This window comes from Citrus sinensis, chromosome 2 (assembly GCF_022201045.2).
Source record: "Citrus sinensis cultivar Valencia sweet orange chromosome 2, DVS_A1.0, whole genome shotgun sequence".
Classification (NCBI taxonomy): Eukaryota; Viridiplantae; Streptophyta; class Magnoliopsida; order Sapindales; family Rutaceae; genus Citrus; species Citrus sinensis.
Genome location: NC_068557.1, coordinates 4,349,260 through 4,361,376, shown reverse-complemented (window position 1 = coordinate 4,361,376; position 12,117 = coordinate 4,349,260). Strand labels below are relative to the sequence as shown.

General features: G+C 29.5%; 1 protein-coding gene across 1 annotated transcript; it reads left to right on the top strand.

Moving 5' to 3' along the window:
- The first annotated feature begins 3,062 nt into the window (after nt 1-3,062).
- Nucleotides 3,063-5,325, top strand: LOC112497032 (transcription factor bHLH167-like). The gene is made up of 3 exons (XM_025094440.2): nt 3,063-3,336; nt 3,661-3,954; nt 5,007-5,325. Exons 1-3 carry the CDS (start codon nt 3,205-3,207, stop codon nt 5,073-5,075), a joined length of 495 nt encoding a protein of 164 aa, XP_024950208.2. The 5' UTR covers nt 3,063-3,204; the 3' UTR covers nt 5,076-5,325.
- Nucleotides 5,326-12,117: the final 6,792 nt, after the last annotated feature.

The following is a 12,117-nucleotide window of genomic DNA, read 5'->3' as shown; positions in this document are numbered from 1 at the left end:
CGGAAATTCAACGATCTATCTAAAGGTGGTGTTTGATTTAGAAACTAACAAATGATGGAGGCGCACGCGCATCGCAAAGATCCGCGGCCACCACATGGCCGTCGCACGTTTGCGGCGCGTGCACCATCGTTGTTCCTGATTGTTGTTGATCGGTTCCATATTTGTATAGATCATGTAGTTTCCAATATATTTATGTCAGCGGTGTCAACATTGGATGAAGTTTTACTGCCGGCGACGGAATAGCGGTGGTTCCGGTGGCGGTGGAACAATGTAAACGGTGAATTTTTCTAAATTTTCAAAACTTAAAATATTTTTCTATAATTTTATTGTGGGGGTATATTTGACAATAAATATTTTAGTTGAAGACAATTTTGTATTTATTTATTTTTAATATTTTTACAATTGTTTGTTTATTATATTTTTCATTTTTAATTTTATAAAATTAAAACTTTTTAAATTTGTGTTGGGTTAAATGGATATCCATTGGGTAAAAATAAATATATATATTCATCCATATCCATCTGGATATAATTTTAAAAGATCAATTTCAAAATCCAAAAAATTTTAGATGGATATTATCTAATTCAATTGGATGGATATTATGGATATCCATTATGGAACGATCCAGTTGACATCCCTAGGTGTGGTTGGTCTGGTGCTAAGATATCTTGTTGGTATTTTATGCTCAAGACTTGAGTTTGGGAAAAATTCATGCAGCGGTAGTTAACAAAAAACGCTGTCGTTTGAGACAGATCACTAAGAGAAAAAAAATGAGGAAAACAACAAATACCGCTTGTCATCACCTTCTTTGAAGGTGAGCAAAGGCTCAGATCGTAACCAAATCTGAATCCAGCAGGATGATAGCATTAGTTGACCAGCCGCAATTAAATTCATTAAGATCGGCAAAATCAAACCAATAAAGGCATTTCTCTTGTTATTAGTATCCTCTTACTGTTTTAGTACGCGAATTGGAAAAATGAAAAAAAATTCAACAATGATAGAGATGATAAGATGAAGGGAAAATATCCACCGTTCACCGTTTTTTTAACTTTTTTAAAAATGCACAATTCTTTCTTTTTTTTGCTGGAATCCACCTAAAGTTATATTTTATTTCACTTTTCCACTTTCGTTTGGAATCCGTTAAGAAAACTAACGGAAACTTAAAAAAATGACCATTTTACCCCTCAAAACGAAAATTACAATTTCACCTTAAAAATTACAAAAAATAATCAGATTAAATCTAATTATTTTTTCCCGTCGGTCAATAAAGAAATTAATTTCACAACCATCAAATGCAGATTTTTTTTTTAAATATGTTTGTAATTAGAATGCTAAATTATAACAGTAGTATTAAAAATAGCTCAATCTCGCAAACCATCAATTGAATTTAAGATAAGTAGAGTTTTATTATTCATTAAGTTATAATCTCTAGTAGTTAAGATTTTTTTTTTGTACTTCATTAACGTATCAATAATGATATTCATCATTAAATCTGATTATTTTTTGCATTTTTTAGGGTGAAATTGTAATTTTCGTTTTGGGGGTAAAATGGTCATTTTTTAAGTTTCCGTTAGTTTTCTTAACGGATTCTAAACGGAAATAGAAAAGTGAAACAAAATGTAATTTTAGGTGGATTCTAGCCAAAAAAAGAAGAAATTGTGTATTTTTAAAAAAGTTGTAAAAAACCAGTGGACGGTGGATATTTTCCCTAAGATGAATTATGTCATGGTGAATGATGGGTCAGTGTATAAATGCTTAGTTTCACCTTGATTTATTCTTTTGCCAGTTTAAGGCAAAGAGAACAAATAGCACGACCCATCGTCAAAATAATTCAAAAGCAAAATCATTTTTCTTGTACAATCAAATGTATTTTTTTTTTTTCTCATAACTTATACAATCACACGATAACAATAAAATCTATTCTAATAATAAAGAAATCTATTTCTAGATTACTGATATTAAAATAATTATGTCTAAAATTCAAAATGACTTACAAAATCTATATTATATATATTCTATTTATAATGTTATAATATTTTACGTATCTATTCGCATAAATTTCAAAATAATTTTTTTAGTTGATGGATTTAAATATGAATAAAATCAGGGCATATCGAAAATAGCTTAATATTAAAAAAAGAATTGCATGTTATATATCGTTTATTTTATTAATATTTATTTTAATATTCTATTTGTATTTATATGTCTAATAGTTTTTTTTTCTCTTAGTATTATATTTGTATTGATAATCTTATTTAATAAGTGCTATGTGCAAACCTTCTAAAAGGAATTAAATAAACCCTAATTAAACAAACTATATTATCAAAAATTTATATTGATGGTGTGGTATTTTCATTTGACCAATAATGTTACATCCAATTCTCATTTTCTAGCTCCAACGTTACCAATTAATTATCTTTCAAGTAGTTCTTAAAAAAATTACTTACAACTCTTTTCTATCATATAACTTTATGAGAAATTTGACAAACAATTAAGATCCATTTACATGTTGATCATTATCAGATAATTATAATCACCAGCTACATCTTAATAATAAGAAAAACAAGCACAAAATTACATCAACAGTTAATTTAAATCTAACTAGTTGGATAATTTACCTCTAGTAAACAAAAGCGTGTAACCATTTAACATCACACAAACCAACTAGTCAAGGTCACTTTCTGGTTCCCTGACCTAGCTAATAAGCGCAGAAAAAAATCCTTTCTCTCTCTCTCTCTCTCTCTCTACGCCCTCTCCCTATAAACATCCGAACGCACACTGGTTTTATATACCAGACAACATATAATTCTTTCATGTATTGATAATTTACCTCTAGTAAACAAAAGCGTGTAACCATTTAACATCACATGAACCAACTAGTCAAGGTCACTTTCTGGTTCCCTGACCTAGCTAATAAGCGCAGAAAAAAATCCTCTCTCTCTCTCTCTCTCTCTGTCTCTCTACTCCCTCTCCCTATAAACATCCGAACGCACACTGGTTTTATATACCAGACAACATATAATTCTTTCATGTATTGATAACTAGCTAGCATAATTTCATCTTTTTTAGGTATCAACAAATTCTTTTTTCTTTTTGCTTTTTAAATTTATACTAAATTTTTTAATCAACAAAGCACTTGATGATGATTGTATTGTTTGATTCTTGTGTTTTAGGGCACACTTGTACTATTTGAATCCGAAAAATATGGTGGGGGAAAATTGCTCTGCAGCTGGTTCATCATCTAGGGCTCAGCGAAACATAAAAGAGAAACATCGAAGAATGCACATGAAAGATCTCATTTCCCAGCTGGCTTCTGTCATCCCTTGCAATTCCAAGGTTCTTGAATATTGGTTATATATATACATATATATATATATATATATATCTTTTTGTATATATGAAAGAAAACAATGCTAAAACTAACTGGGATACTACTAGTTTTAATAAATTCTAGCAAGCATGTAACGGTGTTTGCCAGAGCCACCACACGATCAAGTCTAAGTAACCTGGATTGTGTTTTTCTAAATTCTGCGAGTTAAACGTTATAAAGTTGCTAACAAGCTACTGCTCGCCCGAATCTGAATCTGATCTGATGCTAGTATTCCAAAGTCAACGAAATTATCGATGATTGTGGGTCTGACATAAAACTTATTGATGCAGCTGTCAATGCCACAGATATTGGATGAAGCGACCAGTTATATAATGCATTTGCAGAAGAATAAGGAAAGTCTTGAGAGAAAGAAAGCACTCTTGAAAGGAGATGATCACCCAGAGCCAACAGTAATGAACATATCAACTTCGGGTTCTACTTTGGAGGTGAATTTGATTTGTGGGCTGAATAGAAACTTTATGTTTCATGAAATAATCAGTGTTCTTGAGGAAGAAGGGGCTGAAGTTATTAATGTCACACAATTCAATTCGGGTGATCGGGTCATCTTCTCTGTTCAGTCCAAGGTATATATACACATCTTCATATTTCTGTCCAATTTGTTTTTTTTTTTTTTTTGCTTTATGATTTTTTTTTTTTGGTGACAGTAAAATAAGAGAAATTAAATTGAAGAAGAATAAGAAACCAAATTGCTTTTCTGCTAAAACCATCGATATCGGCTCTCCCGCATTTAATTTTCTTGCATAAAATTTCTCTACCCTTGAATATATATATATATATATATATATATATATATATATATATAAAGATTAATTGGTTTTCAATTAATTTGCTAAAGAGTGAATAGGGGGTATAATAATTTAAAACTTTTCTTTGAAAATAATTTAAAATTTTGCTTTGAATCTTAATTATGTTATCCTAGAAGGATGTTAGTATATTTTTAATGTACTGAAAACTTAAAAAAAAGAAAAATAAAGACTTTAATATATCATTTTTTTTTTAATTTTTAGTTCGCAATGGAATTTTTACTTCTTTTTTTTCCAAAAAAAATTATTTTAGCTCCATCCATGGTCCAAGCATGGCTCAAGTCAGTTCTCATTTGACTAAAAAGCTAAAGGAAAATGCTAAATATCAAGAAGAATGGGAGAAAGTTGAGAAAATAAAGTATGTGCTGAGAGAAGAGAGAGAGAAAAAAAGCTAACAAAAGAAAGAGAGGAAGTAAAACGACAATTTGAATTGTAGTTTCTCTCAGTTTTCTCTCATTCTTTTAGTCATTTAGAAGCACTCAAAGATAATTAAAAAGGTTATTAATCCTGAGTTTTTGAGAAAATTCCCCGGTTTTAACATTTGAAATTCTTCTTCCCTGCTTTTGTTATTTTCTCCTCTATTCAATGCTTGTGAAATGAAATTAGTTACAAGATTAATAGTCCTCATGTATACAGATTGATAAGGATGGTAGAATATACGAAAAGGATGCATGGGTTTGAACACGGACGTACATGTAGTCCATACATATTTGATGAAAATTGCATGCCATGGACTGCCTTTTCTTGGCCGGTGGTCTTGACTTTCCAAAATTAACAAAAGTTATGCATTTGTGTCTTTACTCTTTTTGCAGGCCATCAATTCAAGAATTGGTGTGGAAACAGAAAGAGTTCAAGAGCGGCTGAAAGACCTGATCCTCTGATGTTGATGCATTAACAATTCGTCAGACGAAATATGCATGCATGATACAACAATTGATATGTGTCTACATATAGATTTCATCCCAAAATACTTAAATAAACGAATAGTAATGATATTAAAACACTTCTGAACCCACCTAGGTCAAACATATTTGGAAAAGAATTTGGCTTGAGTGATGTTCTGGTGGAGTTTTATGGTGAGATGAGTATTTGTTATTCCTAGATAATTAATCTCAAGATCTATGATGGATTTTATCTTTCTCTTTTCTCACTTGTATGGATTATTTATAAGTGCAATAAACAAATTAATGTATCTTTCATTTGTTTGAACACGTACGTACGTATTTGTAAGCCATCAATTCGAGGATTAGTGTGGGAACTTCAAGAGTTCAGATGAAAGAACTGCTTCTCTGATGCTGATGCATTAATAATTTGAAAAAAATAATTTCCGTTAATAATCTGAAAAAATAAGTTAGGGTTTTGATATGGAGTGTACTTTGAAGAATACTCCAATGATCAAGTCAGGGTATTTTAATCTAAAGAGAAAAGTTTAAGTATAAAGGTATTTGCAAGCTCTATATGTGGAAAGTGAAATTGTTTCTCTTATCATTCTCTTGAATTTGTTGAGAAATGACCAAAAGATCTTTTAATCTCTCCTCAAGCCTTAATTTATAGGAAAAGGCTTGAATTTTTTTGCAGGAGATCTAATCTCATCCATCCATTCCCCGACTGAATTTAGATTGTCCATTTTGTAATTGATTTTTGTTTTGTCACTACTGTCACATGATTCTGTTAATGATCACTTGCAGGTGAATTCTTTTGTTATGAACTGGTTTTTATTTACATTTCGGTTTTAGGTTTCTATATATATATCAGCGTTCTCGAGGAAGAAGGAGCTGAAGTTATAAACGTCACACAATTCACACACACACACGATATATATATATATATCATTTTTCTGTCTAATTTGTTTTAGCTTTATTTCTTTTTTAGAGTAAAATTAGAGTAATTAAATTGAAGAAGAACATGAAATCAAGTTGCTTTTCTGCTAAAACCATCGATATCGATCGGCTCTCCCGCATTTAATTTTCTTGCATAAAATTTCTCTACACTTGAATATATATAATTAATAAAAATTAATTGCTTTTCAATTACTTTGCTGAAGAGTGAATAGAGAGCATAATAATTTAAAACTTCGCTTTGAATCTTAATTACGTTATCCAATAGAGAGTATATATATTTTTAATCTTTTAGTTCACATTGAAGTTTTTGCTTTTATTTTTTAAAATTTATTTTAGCTCCATCGGGGTGCAAGCCAAGCCCAAGTCAATACTCATTTGACTGAAAAACTAAAAAAGTTATTAATCCCTAGTTTTTGAATAAATAACTTTATTCAAATAACTTCAACAAGATGCTAATGAAGTAGGGTTAGTTAAAAAGCTTGGGCCATGGGTTTGGATATGAGTTCAAAAAATGTAAACCCCGCATAGATTGAATTTAGATAGGGATTTAGCATTTTAATTTATAAATAAAAAATTAAAATTAAATAGAAAAGAAAAAACTTAAAATATTAAAGTAATATTTTTTATATTAGTATTTGTGATTGATTATATTGTGTTACTAATATTTTGATTATATTGTGTTACTAATATTTTGATTATATTGTGTTACTAATATTTTGTATATCGGACTACTATTATATTATATATTAGATAATTATCTTTAATTTAATTATTTTTTATTTTATAAAAAAATTATTTTATAATTAATGAAAAACCTCATGCTGGCCAGCCTGGCCATCCAAATTTAGAAAGGCTTTTGAAGAATTTGAACTTCGTTTCAATAATGTGGTCTTGGGCCATAATTTAAAAAAACTCGATCGAATCCCACAAATTGCCAACCCTACAATGAAAAATCCTTTAATTTTAACATTTGAAATTCTTCTTCTCTGCTTTTATTATTTTTTTCCTTTAAAATAAAGTGTAAATCAAACAGATTGACCAAAATGTCTATTCAATGCTTGAGAAATGAAATAAATCACAAGATTAATAGTCCATATGCATTTTGATTGATAAGGATCGTAGAATGAAAAGGATGCATAGGTTTGAACGCGTATGCACATATAGTCCATACGTATATGTTGATAATTGCATGCCATGGATTGCCTTTTCTTGGCCGGTGGGGTTGGCTTTCGAAAATTAACAAAGTTATGCGCGTGTGTCTTTTTGCAGGCCATCAATTCAAGAATTGGTGTGGAAACTGAAAGAGTTCAAGACCGACTGAAAGAACTGATTCTCTGATGCTAATGTCTTAATAATTCATCAGATGAAATATGCATGCATGATACAACAATTTAATTATACGTATATATAGATTTTATCCCAAAAAACTTAAAAGAAAAAAATAGTAGTGATATTACAACACATCTGAAACCCCCTAGGACAAACATATTTGGGAAAAAAATTAGCTTGAGTGATGTTCTGGTGGAGTTTTATGGTGAGATGAGTATTTGTTATTCCTAAATAATTAATCTCAAGAGCAATAATGTATTCTATCTTTCTCTTTTCTCAATTGTATGGATTTTTTTGTAAGTGCAATAAACAAATTATATGTATCTTTCATTTGTTTGAACACGTACAAAGATATAAGATATTAATCATTGTTAAATACAAGACAAAATAATCATATTTGACTTTTCAATGCACCTGAACCCCATGATAGAACAAAAGCCATAAAAGTTGTATTTCATCTTTTTGAGAGTGCTATCTTGGAAAGTGTTTAATTTTTGGTTTAAGGTAGTGTCTAAGCTATCATATACGGTTTTCCAGGATGAACAACCCTATTGAAGACTTTTAAAGTACCCAAGATTATCAATATTTTTTAACAATGATGAATTCAGTTTGCGTTTATTTTTTCTTTCATTGAGTACTCTATCCGTAAAGTAATATAACGCAATCGATAGCGCATCAAAGTCATCTATATCATTAAAGTTCAAATCTTCAAAATTTTCATCGAATTGTTTAAGATTCACCCCTATATCACTGTCAAAGTACAAATCACGCAACCTTCAGTTTGTCTCAAGCTTTGCGTTTCTGTGTATATCGTATGCCCCATGGCAAAGTCCCGTAACTAAAGATCACTCACTGATCGATAATAGCGCTAGTTGGCGACCAAATTCAAACTACAATTGATCATCATCACATTCATTATGTGCTTCCATTACATTTCCAAACTTTGAAAGATTCGTAATATGCCCTGAGAAATGCTCGGATGCAGAAATGTTCATTATACTTGGCTCCCTCTTTGGATCAGGCGAATTACACTATGACCGCAGCTTCTTGGCCATTTTATTTGTTATAGCATTCCTTAATCGCAAGGAAAACAGATGCCTGTCGCACAAAATTATAAACATGTAGTTGCTGGATGATTGAAAGGTTTTGGAATTTTGGGCGACGAATACCTGTCGTTATAGAAAATGGGGAAAACGTATACAAACGTCCTAGAATAAATATAGAATTCATGGTAACCAAATCAATCAAACTTATTCCTCTTTTTTTAGTATAGTTTTTTTGTTTAATTAATGAGTAATGTTTTTGTTTAATTAAAGAAAATATTTTTTTTGTAAATAAATAAAATCTTTTTCACTAAAATTCTGTAGAAACAATGTTAAATTTTTAAATAATTAATAATCTTGTATGAATTTACTAGTTTTATCTTACACTTACAAATTCAATGTGTAATTTATAATATTTATGTCTATCACAGTATTGATGCTGTAATTTTTATTATGACATTATAGAATTTTCCTTATGATAAAAGTCAATACGAAATTAATTTCATGTTCTTAATTTAAATTTTTTTCACAATAATTATTTAACATACAATTGATAGTTTGAATGTGTAATAAAAAAATATTAATTTTTAATAGTATTAATAATATGAGAGTTTTTTTAATAAGGTATAAAAAAAGTGAAGCAAAAAAAAGGGGAAGAAAAATACTTGCCCTTCATTTATTTTTACAACTAGAAGTTTGATGATTAAGGCAGCGTTTGTTTTTTTGTTTGTTTTTTTGTATGAAATATGAATAGATCTAAATTAGTCTAAATTCTAAATAGAGCTGAATGTCTAAATTTGAATGATACATTTTTTTTTTGTCTGAATTGCTAAACATAAATATTAAGTTTTTTTTAGCTTAAAAAATCTAAAAACTAATATTTTACTTTTATACCCTTACAAATTATAAATGTTAGCAAATAATAAACATCTCAAAGAATATAAATAAGATAATAAATTATCATAACATAAATGATAAATCATATTCAATTGAATACAACTCTTTAATATTCCATATTTTACATGTTAATTAATTTTATTATAATTTATGATGTTTTTATATGAAAAATATTCATAAAAAATTATGAAGATCAATAATGCTAATATGACGAAAATAAAAAGATAAAAATAATTATAATCTGCCACTATATTATCACAAGTTATATAGAGATATGTAATAATGCTAATTATTAAATTTAATTCACTTAAGGAAAAAAAATTAATTAATTAGATAAGGATATTTTGGAAAATATTTTTTAACAATATTATTCAGACTTTTTATATTAAGAAAAAAATTAAAAAAAATTAGCTTAATGACTTAATAGCGTAATGACTTAATGGCTGAAAATTTTCATTAAGTTGAAAAAACAAATAGAGTTAATGACTTAACTGACTAAAATTAAGTTAATTAAATCATTAAGTAAAAAAAATAGCCCTTAAATTTAGAAGTTTTTTAAGAAGGATTGGGATACAAAGCCATTTTGCGCTCTACACTTATTTAAGAATTTTTTTTCTACATCTCATGTTCCATAACTTTAGGTTAGTGATAAAAGACTTAAATAAATGAATAATATTGATATCAAACCAGACCACCCACTATTAGGAAAGAGACTCACACAACAATTGCAAATTAAGCGGAAACGAAATTCTTTCAGTCTTTCTGTGATCAAAATAGAATGTGTACCACAAATAAATAGGTAGAAAAATAAACCAACAAATCCAAAGCAAAAAAACAACTACAAATTACACAAATTTTTAAGTAGAAAATCCTAAACGAGAAAAATCACGGGACCGTAGTCTGATATAATCTTCCACTATATTAATGAGATTACAGAAAAAAAAAATTCTCTAGATAATACTAGAGGCTAATAACATTAAGAATCTCAATATTCTTAGGTTACAGCAACAACCTAATAATTGTCTCTCTAATAAGTGGATATCTCAAATAATAGCCAACGAGATGATAAAATAAAAATCAAGACTAGTAGGATTATAAAAGGCGATACCAAGAACTTATCATCAAAATTTGAGAGAAATCAGAGTTAATTTTGCCTTTCGATCGCTCAATTAAAGATTGAAATTTTTGGCCAAAATAATCTCAACACCATTATCTCTCTCTTTACCCTCAAAATTTGACAGAAATCGGAGTTAATTTCACATTCAAATCGTCCAATCAAAGATTAAACCAAAATAATCTCAACACCATTGTCTCTCTCTTTCTCTCTTTTCTTTTTCTTCTCTACAAAAGTTTGTTGATGCCTCTACTTTCTCTTATATATATAGCTAGCCACGTATTCTAAACCTAATTTTAATATAAAATTTCATTTCACCCTTTCAATTTTTTTTAATTATTTAGTTGCCCAAACTAATGCAATTTAGGCTCGAGCCACCCAAATAAGATGGATCCAACAAATCTCCCCATTTAGATCATTTGGGGGGCACCACCAAGCCCACTTGCTACATATAGCTTTTCAGTTTTTCTTTGGGCAACGACATTGTCATCATATTTAATTTATTCTCTATTGTATGAATCTTCTCAAGATGTAATTGTTTCTTCTCAACCACATCTTGTATCCAATGATACCTCACATCAATATACTTGGATTTCGAATAGTATGTTGAATTGTTTGCCAAGTAAATGACACTCTTACTGTCGCAATATATAACATAACTATCTTATCTCATACCCAACTCTTGTAGGAAATTCTTCATACACAAGGTTTCTTTATAATATTCAGTTATTGCAATATACTCTACTTCAATGGTAGACAAGACAATACACTGCTAAAATCTGGATTGCCATGAGACTGTTCACCCTAAAAATGTGAGCAAATATCCTGATAAGGATTTTCTAGAATCAACATCCCTTGTCATATCTGCGTCTGTGTACACTTATAACATAAGTTTGTCACTGCCAAAATATAAACTTGCCTTAGAAGTGCCTTTAAAATATCTGATAATCTATTTTACCGCTAACTAGGATTGGAGAGAAACTGGCTGACTACACCAACTGTCTGAGCAATATCTGATCTTGTACAAATTATGACATACATCATACTGCCAACTGTTGAAGTATAAGGAACTCTTTTCATTTCTTGCTTCTCTTTTTCACTTGTAGAATAATGCTTAGAACTAAGTTTGGAATGACCTGCAAGTGGTGAACAAACAGATTTTGTATTGTCCATGTTAAATATTTAAAGAACCCTTTCAACATATGTTTTTTCAAATAACCATAACTTCTTAGATTTTTGGTCGCGGGAAATCTTCATGTCAATAATTTGTTTCGCCAGTCCTAAGTTCTTCATTGTAAAAGGCTTGTTAAGCTTTCTCTTCAAATTGTCAATCTTACTAGCATCCTGGCCAACGATCAACATGTCATCCACATAAAACAAAAGAATGGTGAAATCATCATCACCAATATTTTTCACAAAAAAATAATGGCCACACACAGTCTTGCTGAAATCATGATTCTCCATAAAAGAATCAAACTTATTGTACCAATACCTTAGTGCCTATTTCAGCCCATATAAACTTTTCTTCAACTTGCACACAAATTCTTGTTTACCTTTGACACTGAACCCTTTATGTTGCTCCATGTATATTTCTTCATTTAAATTATCGTTTAAGAAAGTTGTCTTTATGTCGAGCTTTACGTTGAGCTATTCAATCTCCAAATTTAAGCTAGTTGTTAATCTCAGAATTACTCTAATA

Coding starts and splice junctions, on each gene's coding strand:
- LOC112497032 (XM_025094440.2), top strand. CDS start 3,205: ATGGTGGGGGAAAATTGCTCTGCAGCTGGTTCATCATCTAGGGCTCAG. Junction 3,337..3,660: donor TCATCCCTTGCAATTCCAAG/GTTCTTGAATAT, acceptor TTATTGATGCAG/CTGTCAATGCCACAGATATT. Junction 3,955..5,006: donor TCTTCTCTGTTCAGTCCAAG/GTATATATACAC, acceptor CTCTTTTTGCAG/GCCATCAATTCAAGAATTGG.